The sequence below is a fragment of the Equus quagga genome, chromosome 10 (genome assembly GCF_021613505.1).
Source record: "Equus quagga isolate Etosha38 chromosome 10, UCLA_HA_Equagga_1.0, whole genome shotgun sequence".
Lineage (NCBI taxonomy): Eukaryota > Metazoa > Chordata > Mammalia > Perissodactyla > Equidae > Equus > Equus quagga.
In genome coordinates, this window is record NC_060276.1 from 105,705,107 (window position 1) to 105,725,652 (window position 20,546).

At 41.0% G+C, this 20,546-nt stretch overlaps 1 protein-coding gene across 1 annotated transcript in view; it reads right to left on the reverse strand.

Moving 5' to 3' along the window:
• Positions 1 to 20,546, reverse strand: part of PHEX (phosphate regulating endopeptidase X-linked) — a 196,510-nt gene that overhangs the window by 118,195 nt on the left and 57,769 nt on the right. Inside the window, exons 8-11 of the mRNA XM_046672703.1 lie at positions 14,641 to 14,724; positions 13,344 to 13,489; positions 4,258 to 4,351; positions 1,999 to 2,127 (exon numbers count right to left, since the gene is read on the reverse strand). Of these exons, the coding sequence (XP_046528659.1) occupies positions 1,999 to 2,127; positions 4,258 to 4,351; positions 13,344 to 13,489; positions 14,641 to 14,724 (453 nt within the window). The remainder of the gene's footprint in view (positions 1 to 1,998; positions 2,128 to 4,257; positions 4,352 to 13,343; positions 13,490 to 14,640; positions 14,725 to 20,546) is intronic.

Sequence of the window (20,546 nt, forward strand, 5' to 3'; positions counted from 1 at the left end):
CCTTGACATCTCCACTTGGAAGTCTGATAACATGTCAAGTTCAACATGACCAAAACTAAACTCCTGATCTTCTCTTCCAAACCTGGTCCTCCCACAGTATTCCCCATCTCAGTTAACAGCAACTCCAGACTTCCATTTAACCAGACTCAAAGCTCTTCCTCTCAGATCCTTCATCCAATCTGTCAGCAAATTATGCTGGTTCTACCCTTCAGAATGTATTCAGAATCCAAGCCCTTCTTGCAAATCTCATTGCTACCACCTGGTCCAAGCCACCATCTCTGCCCTGGTCCCTCCAATAGTCTCCTAACTGGCCTCCCTGCTTCTATCCTTGACCCCCTACAGTCTCTTCTCAGCACAGCAGCCAGGGTGATCCTCTCAACATAAGTCGGGTCACATCAGGCCTCTGCTCAGAAGCCTGCATTAGCTCCCCACTTCACTCAGGGTAAAAGTCAACATTCTTACAATGGCCCATGGGCCTTACAAAAAAAAAAGCCACCATCCCAGTGACTGCTCTGCTCTCAGTGCCTACTTCCCTCACCCTAGCTCACCCTGCTTCAGCCACGAGGACCTTGAGCACTCCAGGCACATCCCTGCCTTAGGGCTTTTGCACTAACTGTTCCTTCTGCCTAGAACATTCTTTGCCCAGATAGCAGCCATATCTAATTCTCTAATCTCCTTCAAATCTTTGCCAAATGTCATCTTCACAGTAAGGCTTTTCTTGACCATCCTATTTAATCCTACAACCCAACCCACACACCCGCACCTTCCAGCACTCCTGATTCCTCTCTACCCTATCTCCTTTTTCTTTTTTCCAGAGTCCTTACCATCTTCTAACACAATTGTTAATTTATGCATTGTGTTGATTTTTTATTGTCTGTTCCCCCATTAGAGTATCAATCAATGAGGTCAGGGATCTTTGTTTTGTTCTCTACTGTATCCCAAGTGCCTAGAACAGTGCCTGGCATATAATAGGTGTTCAACAAATATTTGTTGAGTAAATGAATGAAACAAAACCTCAGTTTTTGTTAGATGTATCTGGCTGGGCCATTAATGTCAGTACAGCAATTAGAAATAGCCAGGGATCATAGGTACATGGAAGTTTATTATACTGCTCTTTCCACTTTTGTATATATTTAAAATTTTCTAAAAGGATTTCTTTTTAGGTTTAGAAAAAAATAGAGTGTTTTCTGTGAGATAAATGTCACATCTCTTTAGTTTTTAGAAAACAGCATAAGAAGAAAAGGAAAAAACCCTATATTTTATTTCTATTTCTTTTTTTTTTTCAAAGACTGGCACCTGAGCTAACAACTGTTGCCAATATTCTTTTTTCTTCTGCTTTTTCTCCCCAAATCCCCCCACTACATAGTTGTATATTTTAATTGTGGGTCCTTCTAGTTGTAGCATATGGGACGCCACCTCAGCATGGCCTGATGAGCCATGCCATGTCCGCACCCAGGATCCGAACCAGCAAAACCCTGGGCCGCCAAAGCGGAGCGCACAAACTTAACCATTCAGCCACGGGGCCAGCCCTATTTCTATTTCTAAGCCACTTAATAGTTGTTAAATATATTACAAATCACTTCATCTCTGCATCTCCAGCTTCCTCATTTCTAAAACAAAGAGGGCTGACTGGAAAACCTCTACTTTTTGTAATTATAACAGTTCAAATATCCAATCATAAAATTATCTGCATCCCTTTTTTTTCCCTAAGCACTGACTTCACATATTTAACTTCTACAGGAGAAATTCTAACTCTATGTAGCATGACTTCATGCTTGTTTTCTCCCTTCTAAATCTTCTTAATTTTCATGACTACATTCTACATTTGAGTTTGAGGTTTTAGTTAATATAGTACTGCAGGAATTCCTCTTTGAAGCATAACTGTCATCTCGAATCATTGCTGGAAGAGCTAGGAGGCTGATATTGGCCTGCTGACCATATCCATGTCAGATCTGCTTAGTTTGCCATTGTTTTTACCAGCTGAGGAGCAGCACTTACCATCTCCTTCTTATCTTCCCGGAAGTGCACATTCACAAACATTTTTCCAACAACATAAGGGAGGGCACTTTCAATAAAGTTTACACATTTGTCCCACTGAGGCAACAAAGTTGTGGTCCCCTGGATTACCTGTGGGAGATAATCGATCCAGATTGAGCTTCACTTGGATAAAACCTACAAACAAAAAAAATTCAAACAACCTGAAAAAAACAGTCTACAAAACACTGCTCACTCCAACCCATTATACATGTGTCAGATAGTAGAGCCAAAGGTGAAATCAGAGGAAGAAAACAATTCTGCTTGTCCCCAGTTATATTTAAAACTAATGAAAATATTTTGACAGTGGAGAATAATGTGTTTCTCTTTTCCTTCCAATTTTCCTCATTAAACAAAGGAATTGGACAATAGCATAGCTTTTCTGCAGTTAGCAGGGATGTGAGGGGATGCTGTCCAAGTATCCAGATAGCATTTAATATTCACTGAGAACTAAAGTTCCACCAAGAAAGATCTAAAATCAATAGGTGATCCAAGTTCCTGCCCAGCTAGGACTTTCTTGCTCTGGGGTAGCAGACTCACAAGGCAGACCAGGAGAACATGGCCCGCCATGAACCACCCAGGAAGCACATTTACATTGTGTCATAGCAAAGAACACACTGGTAACCAAGTAAAAAAATAGACGTAAATGTTTTTCCCATCCATCCCAATTAAACCATTACAAGAAAACATTTACAAGTAAGTAAGGAGGCTTCAAAGCAGGACTTCAAAGGCTTATAGGTTTACTCGGGGTTGAAAGCAAAGAAATACTATTTAAGTGGCCCTTGGAGGTTGGGAGCACTCAAAATGCAAAGTAAAGGCAGGCAGTGAGGGAGGCAGGCCTGAGAATGATGGCTGGAGGTGTCACTTGAACAACGTTAGACCCAGGCTGTTGGTACAGGGTGAACAGGATTAACATCTAAATTCATCTCTTCTTCCTCTACTTTCTAGTAACAGAATTCCTCTTAGAGGCAAGGAATGAATCTATTTTTAAAACCTCTAGAGAAAGAGATCCTACAACCTTCCTTGACAATTCACTATTATATTTAGCACTTTATGCTCAAGAAACATCCCCTCATACCTAACCTCAAATCTTCACATGTTACTTCTCACCCCTCTCTCTCTTATTCTCTTCACAGTGGGGATGGAAAGCAACTGGGAACTATCTTTTATGTGATCCACAGGAATTAAAAATACACACACACACATATATAATCTACTTGTTTTGTAGCTTAACCCTTTGATATAACCTCAATATATACAGTTGTTTTATGTTGTTCTCCATAAAGCTCAATATTCTAGTGACTTTAAAGGGCCAAAACGTATCCAAAATCATTGTGTTATTCCTCAAGAGTAATGACCCACTAAGAATTCCTGTACTTACCAGTTTCTCTAATAACCAAAACATCTGTTAAATGAAATCACAGCTCATAAAATTCATTATTCACAACTTCAAATTAAGAAAAAATAAAAATTTTTTAAAATCACAAAATGTTTAAAATATATATTTTAAAAAGCCACAAAATCCTTAAGTCCTCTAGTGATGGGAAAATTACTCAGACAAAAGCCTCTGAAACAAAGACAAGAATAACACCTATATAAGAGGAGAACAAGAGTGGGAGAGAAGCACAAATCAAAGAGCCAGGTGAGGCGGGAGAAAAAAAGTGTTTCAGGCAGTTGAGTGAGGTCTCAGAGGAAACTAGATTTAGGCCTCTTCGGCCTAGCCAAATCAGGATAGATTCAAAGACAAGATCAAGGTAAAGTTAAAGAGAAACTCTATCCCTAAATTAAACATGAAACTTTACCATCTAATACATATATCATGCATATTTTGAATATTCAGAATACTGAAACTGAAAGATAGTGACAAATATGTCACTAAGAAATGTTAAACTATAAATACAGTGACCCAGTTAAAAACACTGGGGGAAAAATGGGGAGAAGTTCGTAAGAGGGGGAGAGTGAAAACAACGTGATGGTCCCAAGTATTGCCCTAAATATCTTTATATAGCCTCAATAAAGTAGAGCTTGAGCATTACTGCACGGCCTGTAAGGTTTACCTCAATAAAAAGAAATAAAGCAAAACAAAAAATAGTATCATCTGGGCTGCAAAACTCCCCCTGTCCAATCCCTAAAGATGATTTTTATTGGATTAGTTAACATACGGACTGTTCTAGCACGTCAAGTTATCCAGTGATGTAACATCGCAATCTTCTTAAAACTTACCCTTGAGAATTCCAGCCACCTATACTGAAAGCGCCTGCTCAGGTTTGGAATTCTGGAATAAACCATCCTCCACACCAAATAGTTGGCAATGGTCCTGTTAATAGAGAGAGGTGCACATTTATTGTATTTAGGTTGATACCTGATGCTCTGCAGAACACCTTGGGAAAAACTGTTGGCAAAGCTCCACGGAGGGACCTCTTGCTCTACAAAACTGCAGAACTTTCACTTGAGAAATGACATAAGATGATACAATGTCAAAAAGGTCGACCAAAATTGGCTTGCTTTTCACCACCTAATACAGATAGATGGAATGAAGATTTCAGCTCCAGGCCTGTGTGTGAACATTTTGCTTTCCCTCTCAGGGCATAGAGCCCACTGCTGCCCAGCCTTTCATGTCTAGAAATTGTCAATACCTTCGAATTATTAAGTGACTTGATAAAATGCAGATGAATTCTTACCTTTGGAAACAAACAGCAATAAAATAGCTAATACCAATTATCTAAATTTGCACCCTGGTTCTACGCTTACTGGGTATGTGAGCTTGGGCAAGTCACTTAACCTTACTGATTTTATCTTTCCTTGTCATACAGTGAGGATGATCTCTACCTTATAGTGTTATTGTGAGGTTAAAATAAATAGTAAAACGCTTGACAAAGAGTAAATTCCAGATTTTTTTGTTGTTTTGTTCACTTCCAAACATGTATACAACCCCATACATTCACGTAACGCCCATAATACGTATTTTTAAAAATCCATTACATTTTGTTAAGTGTTGCCTTTTTCTATGAGCAAAAGATGCCCCGACCTCAGAAGGATGTGCGATCTGAGTTAATTTCTAACTCAATAGTGATGATGAATTTTTAATGATCCATCCTCTCCCAGCTGTGCCATTACCATGGTGACTAATAACACATTCCTGAGATGGCTCTCAGGTCAGCCAGTATGTGACAGCAGTGTGACATGATGATGGTAACTGGCCCATCCAGAACAACCCACATCCTCATTTGCATGACACTCTAACCCAGTGGACGTGCACTCCTAGGAATAAAATAGTTTTCAGCATATACACTCAATATATGTAGAGTTATTTGAATTTATATAGAGATATACTAAGAGACTAACATTAGGAATTCTTTAACAAATATAGAAATAGAAATTCTGCAAGATAAAATGAAATAAAGATTTTTAAAAAGTCATTATTTAATTCTTCAAATACCATCAGTTAATTTTCCAAGACACATTATCCACAGATAATTAGGGTAATACACAATGACAGTGGATGTAAATCCACATTTCATATAGTCTTCTTGAATATTTCAAAACATTTTGGACCACATCCTTGTCAGATCTGGTTAAATTACCATTGTTTTTACCTTGTCATCTGGCTAACCAAGATAGCATACTCAAGTGGGAGAATGGCCACTTCGGCCATTTTCTTGCCATTCACTTGTGCTTAGTTTACTAGTAACAGCTTTGATTCCTGTTTCTCTGCAAGAATTTTTAAAGCCATTTGTCCATTTTTTGAGGCTTAAACCAGATAATAAAATTAATAAATTTATAGGTATATGTAGATGACTCAAGATTATTTTCAATATATTGAATGAAAACAAACCAGTGAGGGTGACACTGTCTCCCCAATGTGGGCCATACAGATCAAATGAAGGGTCCATGGCCACCTATATAGAACTTGATAAAGCCTAATTATCCTTTAAATAAAAAAATAAAGATACATAGAAGTTCTGAAATTTTCTACTTGAACCCAGTGGATGTTGTTAGGGTACGCATACTACCCCTTGAAGACCACTGCTCTCATCAGCAAAGTCTAACCTTCACCCATGCTCTGTTGAGGCTACTATAATAAACATTTAGTTTTAGGTCATTCTTTTAGATCTTTTGAGTTCACATCCCTACTCCTGAGCAAGACAGGAAGTGTTCGCTGAGCACTTACAATTGACCAAGCATCGTTCCAGACGTCATGTGTAATGTAAAAAAAAAAAAAAGGAACCCAGCACCTACATTCAGAGAACTTAGAGTCTAGTTGGAAGACACAGGACTTCAGATTTCAGCTTGTTCATCTAATCAGGTTTTTAATTGAAGGCACACACAGTAAGTACATAAGGGATGCTCCTTTCACTCAATCAGCACATCCTGAGCACCCACATATGTACTGATAGCTCTAGGTACTGGGGAAATGGAAAGGTGAGGAAGGTATAGTCCCTGATCTCCTGAAGCTTGTAGCTGAGCAAGGGAAATGAAACAAGTGCATAAATAATGATTTGGCAGACCCCAGTGCCCAAAAGTGCGCACCAGACATTTCACTGGAAGGAGCACACACCTCAAACTGACGGATGGGAGTAGGCTTTATGAGAGGGACAGGGGCTACGCCTCAGGGATGGAGGGCTTAGGGGTGTGAGGCAGGAACATGAGCTGTGGACAGGCTAAATAATGTAGGCATAGCTTATGTGTTGGAGGGAATGGTGAGCAGGGTCATCACTCTCTGAGGTAAGCAGAAAGGCCAGCTAGAGTGAGGAGATGCAGGCAGCAATCAGAGTCCAGTTTAGAGAATGACAATGGGGCAGAGCCTCACCCTAACACAAGGTCTGTGTGTTCCTCAACTTTAAAATCCTCCTTGCTGGGTGTGAGACCTATGCTGGAGCCACAGCTGCAGATTAGGAGGAGGTCCACAGCCAGCAGATATCCTTACATGAATTCAAAAGATATTCCCTCATGGAGGCAGTGATGAACCACATTAACGGGGGAGATAGTTAGGATGGGGCCTGATGGTGGTGGAAGAAGAGGCATTGTGGCAGAAGTACGCTGGGGTTTTAGAAGTGTGGGCCTTTCCAGCTCCCTTGAAATCATAGCATGTAGGCATCTCACATTATCTATAACCCCCACAGCACCACTAAAGGAGAGATGTTATTATATCCATTTTACATATAAGGAAACTTGAGGCCTAGAACCATTAAGTAACTCATGATCACATAGTCAGTGAATCTCCAACTTAGGAGAAACACCTAGGGAGTTTTAAAAGTCCAGATGCCCAAGCCACTCCAGGCCAATTAAATCAGAATCTCTAGGGTGCGACCCAGCATAAATATTGTTTTTAAATTCCCCCTAAGTCAGTCCAACGTGCAACCAAGTTGGAGAACCAGCGTAATAAGCAATAGAGGCTAGACCAAACCCAGGTGTGTCTAACTCTAAAGCCTGTGAGCTTTTCCCCATGCTACACAGTGATGAACTAATGCCTCAAATTCAGCAAAGATTTCCTGGCCAGTTATGGAAACCCCAAAACACTCCGAAAAAGGCGCTTCACAGAAATCTGTGGGTATGGAGAAAAAACAGTGTGCAAGGCCTTCATGGGCAAGGCATTACTAAGACGATAGCATAACAAGACCTCTGAGAGCTGGAAGATGGAATGTGGGGAAGCTCACCCAGCAAGACAAAGGCGCTGATGAGCTGCTCTAGTGTGTTATAAATATACTGAGAGAATGCTGGGGAGCACAGCTTTGGAGTGCTAATATTACCATGCCAGGAACAGATCTGACCATAATGACTGAATCACTGCCACCTAATGCTCAGATACATCAAAAAACAAAACGAAAATCAGACTCAGCAATAACCCTTGAAAATAACACACAATACCTTTTTTTTTTTTTCAGAAAGTATTTTCAGCAGCATGGTAATTTCTCCAAATGGCAATAAAGAAAGAAGAAAGCAAAGCATCTCAGGAGAGAACTCACCACTAAGAGAACAACATGAAATCATTTCCCAAAGCCTCTGACTCGGAAGATTATTTTTTAAGAAGTTTTGCTGCCCCTTCTTCTCAATTAGTGACAGCTTACATTTGTACTGCATTTAAGACATCATAAAGTACCTTCTCTGATCCTCGTGGTGATGCTATGGGGTGATTATTATTATCATCCCCATTTTTAGGTGAAGAAAATGAAGGTCAGAGGTCAAGGGACTTCCAAGGTTGTGTCCAATCCAGGACTAACATTTGGGTCTTCAGATTCCAGAGCTTGCACTTGCTCCTCTCTGTCATACTACCTGAGGTGAGCCAAACAAGTTCTTCTTAAAGGTTCTCAATGCCAAAGAGATCTTCCTAAATCCTAGAGGCTGCTCAGAGGTATGCCTAAGGCAGTGGTTCCCCAAGTATGTTCCTGGAGCAGCAGCTTCAGCATCACCTTAGAACTTCTTAGAAAACTCCTGGGCCTTGCCTCAGACCTACTGAATCAGAAACTGTGGGGTGGGGCCCAGCAGTCTGTTTTAACAAGCCCTCCAGGGGGTTCTGGTACTGGTCTAGGAAAACTCCGTCTCCTCGTCTTTCTGCACATACAGCTAAACTAGGACTTCCTAATCCTCGAGTAGTGCTTAGTAAACTTTAATGTGTACACGAATACCCTGGGGATCTTATTAAGGTGCAGATTCTGATTTAGCAGGTCTGGGGCAGAGCCTGAGATTCTGCATTTCTAACAAGCTCTCAGGCAAGGCCTATACTGCTGCTCCCGGGGCCATACTTTGAACAGCAAGGCCTTAGATCACCCTCAGCAGCACTGAGCCCCATAGCAAGTACACATAACAGCACATTGTCCACGTAAGCCTTTAGCAGCATCTGTCCAACAAAAATCATCTCACTTGACCGTGTATTGTGCTTGCATTATACGAAAATAAAACTGAAGACAGGAAAGATCACAGAGGCTTGGCAAAATCTCCAGGGTTCGCCTTAGGCCAGCCTGCTTTTAAAAAAAAAAAAAAAGGTTCTGACGCAGATGATCTCCATGAGGCCAGATCTGGGCAGGAAGAAGATCCCAAGTCAAATTCCTCTAATGCTATCCTTCCTCAGCCTCTCCCCCTCCCATTCTTGCTCCTCAGACCAAATTAAATGGTGAGTGTCTGAGGCAGCCTCAAGTCAGGAGTCGGGAGGAGAGCTGAGGGGGGCAGAAAGGGAGGGAAGTCTGCAGCGTCCCTCACTCAGCAATGTGCTAGTAAATGTTTCACAACTGGTTTGCCAAGAAAAAAAAAAACTTGATTTGTAGGATTTGCCGATTTCCATGGTGTAAATGCTCCCACCAGAGTTGATTTCAAACTCTCCACATAAGATCACTCAATGTGGAATTGCGAAGAAGTGCACGTAACTTGAGTGACCCAGCACATCACTGCACCCTCACTCCCTTTCCTCCTTGAACACCAACTCCTTTTCCCCATAGGCAGCCTCCAGTTTGTGCTCCCAAATGACCCTGCCCTGGCCTCCTCCTCCCTTGAAGAGCCAAGGCCAACGCAGTCTCCAGCACCACCTCTAGGGGATCTCACTGCTCTAGTTTTGTGCCATTCACCACCTGCCAGAGAGTCAGCGTCACTGTCCCCTCAGCCACTCAGTCAGCAAGAGAGGCCTAATCCCACCAGCCTGGCGGGGGGCTCATGATATAAATGGGGAAGTAGCAGTCAAGAAATGAGCAGCTGATACCACCCAGGATGGCTTTGGAACCCTGAAAACGGTAGGAGGATTGTCTATCTCGAAAACCATCAGTAAAGTGCCTGAAAAGTGTCTCTTTTCCATACAGGGACATGTATGGACAAGAGACAAGACATAGAATGAGGGTGGCCCAGTTTAGAATCTCAGCTCTGCCTCCTCTTAGAGGTGTGTCCTTGGGCAAGTCACTTAACCTTCTTTATCTGTAAAATGGGAACAACATACTGCTATTGTAAGAATCAAAAATAACCGTTAACCATAATGGTGGTTAACATCATCAGGACCCATGTGCAATTTTCATAGGCAGATTCTCCAAACAGAGGCACAGCCGAAACACCAAACTTGAGAAAGACTGGCTGTTTCTTCAATGGTGCCTCCACGGGAGAGGTGGGAGAGTGCTGGAAATGATAAGCTGAAGCTTTTCCTCTAGGAAACCTGAGCCCACAGAGGCCCCTCAAAGCCTCCCCAGCTCTCTCGACTCCTGCCTCAAAGGCAACATCCAGGTTCATGCTAGTCCCATCACCCAACAGGCTCAACATCCCCTTTTTTCTACACCCCCCTACTGGGAAAACTCCTCCTTAATCCTTTGGGGTTCTGCTTATGTGTCATAGTGGTTATAGGACATCTAGTTAACTTCCAGAAATTTTTAGGAAGTATCTACTATGTGAGAAGTACTGTGCTAGGCCCTGAAGTTACAAAAGCAATTACAAAAGTTCCTGCCATCATGTGCTCACTGTGTCATGGGGGAGGGGGTGCAAATAAGAGAAGGTCATTTCCAGAAAATTGGGTAAGTTCTTTGATATTTTCTTCCTGGGCACACAGCTAGACTATATTTCCCAGCCTCTCTTGTAGCTGAATGAGCCATGCGACTGAGTTCTGGCCAAGGGAATATGAGTAGAAGTGACTTGCACCACTTCTAGGCCTTCCTACAAAACCATTCTGTAAAATCCACCACTCTCTCTTTCCCCATCTACCAGCTGAATGGAGGGGATTCCAAAAATGCGGAGGAGAGCAGAGCCACAAGACAGAAGGAGCCTGGGTTCCTGAGTCACTGATTTGAGGAAAGCCACCTTACAGGGACACCCATGTTCAACTGCTCTATAAGCAGAGAGTACAATTTTTATTGTGCAAGCCAATGAGAGTTTAGAGGTGCTTGTTACAGCAATTGGCATGTCCTGACTAATATGGTAACTATGGGGACCCAAGGGGACATTTCCTTGACTGCCACTGTAATGCTATACAAGTGAGGATCAAACATGATTAGCAGTATAAAAAACTTACTGTGCTATGCAAATCAAATGTTATCAATCTTCTCAAGATGTACACAGTGCCTTGAAATCTCATAAGAACACACAAAATACAAGTTGTTTTTGATGAATGGGTTGTTGAGGAGTAAACTACATGAAAGAGATTTGGTTTTTGTCTTTATTTAAAAATGAAGTTGCATATGTACACAATGTCTGTGGGTAATTTTTCTATCTATATTTCCTCCCACTATTGTTCACTATGTTTACATTTGTCCAAGTTCTCATTTTGACAAGAACCAGATTAAACTCTCCCTCCAATCCCAGTCTTTCTTGTTCCCTTCTGGTTATGACAGGTCCTGCAGCTCTATAGTATAATCACCACAGAGATGATTTTTCTAATATAGTAAACCAAGGCCCAATCTATCCCCTGGTTGTAAATTATGCTTTTTGGGAAATAAAATCAACACCATTTCCAAAAGTACCCACCAATTTACAACTGAAGGTTACACAGACACCAGAAGAAACCAATTCAGGCACTGAAGAATGCATAGATAGCATGGCAAACTCCACCTTTCAACAGAAATTACCACCAAAGATTAAAATGTGCTGAGTAACTCAATGGCACAGGAGAAGAAAATCATTTGGGTCATATTTTTACAGTATTTCAGAGCTAGGAAGTACATATGAATAAGTCTTCGAATGCAGGGAGTCCCCATAAAAGCTAATTATAAGACATTCCTGGGGTGCTTGTTAAAACACAGATTCCTGGGTCCCACCCCAGATCTACTGTATTGGGCTCTTTGGAGGAGGGGCCTTGGAATCTGTATTTTTACCAAGGGCCCAAGGTGATGCTGCTGGCATTACTGGTCCACAGAGCACACTTTGAATAGCAAGGTTCTACCCCACGTATACACTTACCTACCTCTAGATCCCACTTTCACTTAGAAAATCTTCCAAGAATCACTGCTTATCTCTAAACAGTAGAATTTTAAGTGAATTTAGCATTGTCTCTTCTCTTCCTTTTCTGTATGCTTTCCTCAATGAACACGTATCGCTTTTACTATAAGATGATATCCTCTTTAAAAGAACGGCAGCTCTTCAAAGGGGTCTAAGTGTTTCTGTAGGTGAGGACGGATGCTAAATTTTATTCCTAGGACTTTTGCAGTGCCTTTTTTCCATAACTCCTGGCAACAAAGCTTTGTCTAAGTGCAAATAAAAAAATAGGATTTTTAATCATAGCCTGGCAATTAGCCTAGTAAATTGTCTTTGTAAACTAATTGACCTTTCTGTGCTTCATCTTCTGTAGTCAAATCTGAATGGCTTTATGAAGATGTAAAATTCTCTTTCCCGGGCATTTTTAGGATTTCCTGATTTACAGTGCTAAAGTAGCAAAGCAACAAACTCTAAAACTTTCTTTAAAATAGGAAACCCTGACAGTTCCTGAAGTTGTTTCATCAGTGCTTTTTTTCTACAGCTTTCACAGTGGTCTTACATCTTTTCAATATAGATACTTCGTTTTATTGCCACAAAGTGACTTAATGGCTAAAAAGAATTGAGGGAAAAAAAGCAGCAAAAGACCAAGAATGAACTGGGGGAAAAAAAGATGTTCATAGAGAAATCTTAGAAAATAACATCATTATATAACTAGTTCCAAAAACTAATAAAGTTAGGCTTCCAGAGAGAAAAGTATGGAGAAAGACCAGAAAGAAGGGGCAAAAACATTGTGTATCTGTTGTCATCACAGCAAGTAAATTATACCAGAGGATGGTTTTGGCCAATTTGGCACAAAAGGCAGCATAATTTTCCCTAAGACTCTTGATACAACTTTCTTTTACTTTTTTTTTTTTTGGCTGAGGAAGATTAGCCCTGACCTAACATCTGTGCCAACCTTCCTCCACTTTATATGTAGGTCGCTGCCACTGCACAGCTGATGAGTCATGTAGGTCCATCCAAACCCGAAAACCCAGGCCACCAAAGTGGAACATGCCAAACTTAACCATTATGCCATGGGACTAGCTCACTTGATGTTACTTTCTTTAAAAACAGTTTTCAGGGGCTGGCCCCGTGGCCGAGTGTAACGGTTACGTTCGCGCACTCTGCTGCAGGCGGCCCAGTGTTTCGTTGGTTCGAATCCTGGGCGCGGACATGGCACTGCTCATCAAACCATGCTGAGGCAGTGTCCCTCATGCCACAACTAGAAGGACCCACAACGAAGAATATATAACTATGTACCGGGGGGCTTTGGGGAGAAAAAGGAAAAATAAAATCTTAACAAAAAAACAGTTTTCAAAGAATGTGAGAGGGAAGGCCTTATAATTTAAAAAGAAAAATAAAAGTCATGGCAAAATGCACAAGAAAGCTCTTACTTCTTCCTCTCAGAGCCTAATATCCTAAATAAATCCTTAAAGTACTGCGGAACGCGAACCACCACATTCTCTGAGGGGTCAATATCTTTCAGTTCAGGGTAGAGTCTGGCATCAATGACCTTCTTGATGTAGCCCAGCCAGTCAAACTGAGGAGAGAAAAACAGGGAGAGGACCTCTGTTAGGCAGCAAGCAAGGAGAAAGGCAAATAGAGTTTGTTCAACATAATCCATTGCCTAGGATTTGAGACAAAATAAGTAAAGATACAACTGTTCAAATCTAGAAAATAAACAGCTGATTCCTGCTACCCAGACTTACTGCCTGAATCATAAATGGAACAGGTGTTCCGTACTGTCTGCATATGGACAACATATACACTCACACGGTAACATGCCCACTCGCTCCCCTGGCCCCTCCAGCACTCTCCCTCCCTCCTACACTCCTCTCACCTCCCCCTTTCCTCCCTGGACTCTCCCTCACTCCCATACTCATTCACTCTCATGTCCACACAGACACAGATGCCCCAGTGCATTATTGGTCTTCCTTCTGGCACAGGCTTTCTTACACAGAGGGAAACAAGAAGCAACAAAAAGTAACATGTGTCTCCTCTTCAGGACATCACTATCTTGGCATTTTTAATTGGCTATCCCAAAAGTCATTTCTAATATTTTTCTTTTCTTTCCTCCCTTGCCTGCCTCCACTATGGAAAACCAGTTACTCACTTGCCCAGCCTCCCCTGTAGGTAGGCATGGACACATGCCCTAATCTAGTCAATAGGAAATAAAGGGAAGACATCTAGGGATATTCTGGAAAGGCTTTGGTTTTTCCCAGTAAAAGAGTTAGACATGGCCATCACTGACTTTTCCCCCTTCTTCCTGCCCTGATGACAAATGTGATACGTGGAGCTGTGGTAGCCACCCTGCAACCCTGAGTTATCAAACATGAGGTCAAAAAGCCAACACACTAAAGAGAATGGAGTAGAAAAAAAAGAACTTGAGTCTTTGACAACATTGTTAAACAACTAAGCCAACAGCTAACAGCCACCTATGTGTAGACTTTTGCTGCGTAAGGAGATGGGCTTCCAGTTTTCAAGCCACTCTGAGAAAGGTTTCTTTGTTCCATATAACAAAAAGCACCTGGTGCACAGACAAGAGATGTTCTATGTGATGACTGACAAAGATTATGATAACCAAAAAGATTCATAGTAGGTTTTAGAAGGCAAAAATTTACACACAGATGAAATGCGATTGTTTGTAAAATAACCAGCTCAAATAAAATTTCCTGGATTGTTTTCACTGACCTGGGGAATCATAGCACTCAGTTGGGAAATGTTCATTTTGTTGTACATGGCCTCACTGGTTCGGTTTTCATGTGGAATCATTATCTGTTGGAAAGATATCTTGGTTATTTTTTCAAATGAACCATTTCTTACTGCATAACTACTTTCTAATTATGCCAAAACATCTGCATTGTATCAGTTTTTCAAGATTTTGGTGTGGTGCCAAACTCAGGAGAGAGAAAAAAAGACATCACTTTAGGCAAGATTAACATTAAGAAAATAAAAAGAAACTTTTCTATCTTGTTCAGTATGAAACATTGTCCTCAGCACAAAAATAATTACCCAGAGTCCCTTCCTCACCTATGATGTGGATGGACAAAATCTATTACAGACCCAGTTTTGACAGCCAAATTGAGGCTGAACAATTGAGACAAACATCCCACCTTACCTGTGGTGTCCAGATCATGACCTCAGTGTTTCATGAACCACAAACCACTCCTTCATCCCCATGAGCACATTTTCAGTGAAAAGCACTAAACTACCTGGAAAGCACTACCACCCATGATCATTCTGTCAACAGCTTATTCCCTTACTTCCCCTCTTCCCTCTGGTTTCTCTGGCCTTGAGATTCTCTCTGGCCCCACTGCTGGGGAGTGTGGGTTCAGTTAGCACCTAGACACACATTTCCAAGCCTGCATCTCCAGCCCTGACTATTCACACTCTTTCTATTACCAATACACATGCTCTTGGCCATTTTTCCAACACCAAATCGAAGCTTCTAGCATCTGCCATGTTTAATCTAATCTAAGAAGAGCAGCAATGATCATCTTCCTAACGGACTATCTTAATCACTTCCATGGACAAGCAGTAGCTCCCCATACCCACCCCTGAACCTCACCATGATTTTGCCTTAAGACCCTCCATCATCTGATTCCCTCGCATTAAACTTGTCACCTTCCACCTCCCACAGGACTCTCCTACCCTTGCACCCCCATCCACCATCACTCCCATGGTTCAAACTATGATTCAAGACTTTGCTTAGATTCATTTTCTCTGTCAAGCCTTTCCAATTAAACTCCACTTGGCTCCAATCACAAGGGCCACTCCATCAACAAGACCTCCCCTTGTGTACAAATCTCTCCAGCTGGGATCAGTTAAATGCAACTTGCATGGCTGTATTTACAACTTATTTGTGTTCAACTAGGCTATCCTGCCTCCCCAGGGAAGCTTTAGAAGTTTCCCTAGGACTATGTGTCCTGCTAATTTTGAATGTCCCCAGTGACCTGGGGTGTAAGAGATGGAGATGAGCATCACCAGCTGGCCAAAAATCCACGCACTATGAATTTTTCAAGGCAAAGTCACAGAGGGCTGAGTGGCAGACATCTGCGCCTTCTTTTCTAAATGCTCTGGTGTCCTTAGCTTCTCCCTCCTCACCTGCCACAGGAGAGACTTCACGTATCTTACAAACAGCTTCCTGGCTCTATTTGAATCCTTGCCTCAGAGAATGTCCACACTCCTCCTCCCTCTACTCAGGCTCACAGCCCCAAGTTGGAGCCCTTTGGCTTCTGAGCTGTTTTCAGCACTCTGCCAGCTACTCCCCTCTGTTCCATGTATTTGTCATTTCATTTAGCCTCTTGACAATTCCCAGTCTTGCCTCAGCCCAGCTGTTTTTAGTTCCCTTTTTGGTCCAAATCCCTGGCTCAGGGCAAGACCTTCCCCAGAGTATCAGAGCTTCAGTCCAAATTAGAGCTCTGGGTCTCCTATTTGCCTGGGAAGGGAATCAAGACAGCCTCTAGACATGACTGAGAGCCACAGTCTTTGACTCCAGAACATCTACGGCAGTCTTCAATCAGTCTTCAAAGGTCACAGACAGGAATGACCTTTCCATGCCGCAAGAAGGAGTTTGGAGAGAGGTACACATGTATATCACTGCAGCTGAGAGAGACTAATTCCTCCTGACACTTAGCCACTGCCCCAACTCCATACCTCAACACTCCACCACAACCTTACCAAACACAAACCAAACAACACTTGGATTCGCAAGCAGTCCAGGATTTTTACCAACATGTTACAAAAGACTACCAACCCATATGCAAGAATTTCTTGACAAAAGTATCTTTTTTTTCACCACAAGGTATCCCCAACAAGCAGATCTCACTACATTTGTACCCTCTGGCCCTGGGAATGTGTAGGGATTTTACACTTTGGTTCTTCTGGAAAAAAAGTTATTCTATGGACAAAGCTAACCATTTAGGATTTCTCATTATTCTCCTTCAAGTTTGTTCTTATATCTTTTTGTCTCCACCATGAACCTGAAAGAATTTAAGGTGGCTTACATAGAAGATAGTATATGACACAATGACATTTGTTAAAGTGGGGCAAGAAAATAATGAAAAACAGGGTTAGATACAAAGCAGCACCAAAAAGGCAGCTAAAAATGCTTAGCAGCATGCCCTATACACTTTCTACATCAAACTGTATATCCAGTATGGCTGGCCAGACTTCTCTAAGCCCCAATCTTAGGTCAGGGTGACCCTGAGTGGGAATGGTGTAAAGAGCAGACTAGATTAAAAATAACCTTCCACTTGAAATAAAAAAAAATCTGAAGACAAATGAAAGTGATAACATGCCATACCAACTCATATGGGATGCAGCAAAAGCTGTATTAAGAGGGAAACTCATTGCAATACAGGCACACCTTAACAAACAAGAAAAATCCCAAATAAATAAAAAATCCCAAATTACACCTAACTGAATTAGAAAAAGAAGAACAAAGCCCAAAGTCAGCAGAAGGAGAGATATAATAAAAATCAGAGAAATAAATGCTATTGCAACAAAAAAGGCAGTAGAAAGGATCAATGAAACAAAGAGCTGGTTCTTTGAGAAGATAAATAAAATTGACAAACCCCTAGCCAGACCTACAAAGAAAAAAAGAGAAAAAGCTCAAATAAACAAAATCAGAAATGAAAGAGGAGAAATAACAACAGACTCCGCAGGAATACAATGGATTATAAGAGAATACTATGAAAAACTATATGCCAACAAGATGGATAACCTAGAGGAAATGGATAAATTCTTAGACTCTTACATATTCCCAAAGCTGAGTCAAGAAGAAACAATCTGAATAGACCAATCACAAGGAAAGAGATTGAAACAGCAATCAAAAGTATCCCAAAGAATAAAACCCCAGGACCAGATGGCTTCCCTGGGGAATTCTACCAAACTTTCAGGGAGAATTTAATACCTATCCTTTTCAAGCTATTCCAAAAAAATTAGGGAGGATGGAACACTTCCTAACCCATTCTCCGAAGCCAACATCACTCTGATACCAAAGCCTGACAAGGACAGCACAAAAAAGGGGAACTACAGGCCAATATCACTGATGAACACAGATGCAAAAATCCTCAACAAAATTTTGGCAACTCAAATTCAGCAATAAATCAAAAGGATGATACATCACGATCAAGTGGGATTCATACCAGGGACACAGGGATGGTTCAACATCCGCAAATCAATCAACGTGATACACCACATCAACAAACTGAGGAATAAAAACCACATGATCATCTCAATAGATGCAAAGAAAGCATTTGACAAGATCCAACAGCCATTTATGACAAAAACTCTTAACAAAATGGGGATAGAAGCAAATTACCTCAACGTAATAAAGGCCTTATATGACAAACCCACGGCTAACATCATACTCAATGGGCAAAAACTGAATGCCACCGCCCTGAGAACAGAAACAAGACAAGGATGCCCACTATCACCACTCTTATTCAACATAGTACTGGAGGTTTTGGCCAGAGCAATTAGGCAAGAGAAAGGAATAAAAGGAATCCAAACAGGGAGTGAAGAAGTGAAACTCTCACTGTTTGCAGACGACATGATCTTATATATAGAAAAGCCCAAAGAATCCATTGGAAAACTAATAGAAATAATTAACAACTACAGTAAAATTTCAGGGTACAGAGTCAATTTACAAAAATCAATTGCTTTTCTATACTCCAACAACGAACTTACAAAAAGAGAACTCAAAAATATAATTCCATTTGCAATCGCAACTAAAAGAATAAAGTACCCTGGTACAAAAACAGGTGCACAGATCAATGGAACAGAATTGAAAGCCCAGAAATAAAACCACACATCTATGGACAGCTTATCTTTGACAAAGGAGCTGAGGGCATACAATGGAGAAAAGAAAGTCTTTTCAACAAATGGTGCAGGGAAAACTGGAAAGCCACATGTAGAAGAATGAAAATTGACCATTCTTTTTCACCATTCACCAAAATAAACTCAAATTGGATTAAAGACCTAAAGGTGAGACCTGAAACCATAAGGCTTCTGGAAGAAAACGTAGGCAGTACACTCTTTGACATCAGTATTAAAAGGATCTTTTCGGACACCATGCCTTCTCAGAGAAGGGAAACAATAGAAAGAATAAACAAATGGGACTTCATCAGACTAAAGAGCTTCTTTAAGGCAAATGAAAACAGGATTGAAACAAAAAAAACAACCCACTAACTGGGAAAAAATATTTGCAAGTCATATATCTGACAAAGGCTTAATATCCATAATATATAAAGAACTCTCACAACTCAACAACAAAACATCCAACAACCCAATCAAAAAATGGGCTGGAGACATGAACAGACATTTCTCCAAAGAAGATATGCGGATGGCCAATAGGCACATGAAAAGATGCTCATCATCGCTGATCATCAGGGAAATGCAAATCAAAACTACACTAAGACACCACCTTACACCCATTAGAATGATAAAAATATCTAAAACTAATAGTAACAAATGTTGGAGAGGTTGTGGAGAAAAAGGAACCCTCAAACACTGCTGGTGGGAATGCAAACTGGTGCAGCCACTATGGAAAACAGTATGGAGATTCCTCAAAAAACTAAAAATAGAACTACCATACGATCCAGCCATCCCACTACTGGGTATTTATCCAAAGAGCTTGAAGTCAGCAATCCCAAAAGTCCTATGCACCCCAATGTTCATTGCAGCATTATTTACAATAGCCAAGACATGGAAGCAACCTAAGTGCCCATCAACAGACGAATGGATAAAGAAGATGTGGTACATATATACAATGGAATACTACTCAGCTGTAAAACAGAACAAAATCATTCCATTTGCAATAACATGGATGGACCTTGAGGGAATTATGTTCAGTGAAATAAGCCAGCGAGAGAAGGATAATCTGTGTATGACTCCACTCATATGAGGAATTTAAAATTATGGACTAAGAACAGTTTAGTGGATACCATGGGAAAGGTGGGGTGGGGGGTGGGCACAAAGGGTGAAGTGGTGCACCTACAACACGAGGGACAAACATTAATGTACAACTGAAATTTCACAAGATTGTAACCTATCATTAACTCAATAAAAAAAAAAGAATAAAGTACCTAGGAATAAATTTAACCAAGGAGGTGAAGGACTTATACAATGAAAACTATAAGACATTACTGAGAGAAATTGATAATGACTTAAAGAGATGGAAAGAGATTCCTTGCTCATGGATTGGAAGAATAAACACAGTTAAAATGTCCATACTACCCAAAGCAATCTACAGATTCAACACAATCACAATCAGAATCCCAATGACATTCTTCACGGAAATAGAGCAAAGAAAACTAAAATTCATATGGGGCAATCAAAGACCTGAATTGCTAAGGCAATCCTGAGAAGAACAAAGCTGGAGGCATCACAATCCCTGACTTCAAAATGTACTACAAAGCCATAGTGACCAAAACAGCATGGTACTGGTACAAAAACAGACACACAGATCAATGGAACAGAACTGAAAGCCAAGAAATAAAACCACACATCTACGGACAGCTAATCTTCGACAAAGGAGCTAAGAACATACAATGGAGAAAAGATAGTCTCTTCAATAAATGGTTTTGGGAAAA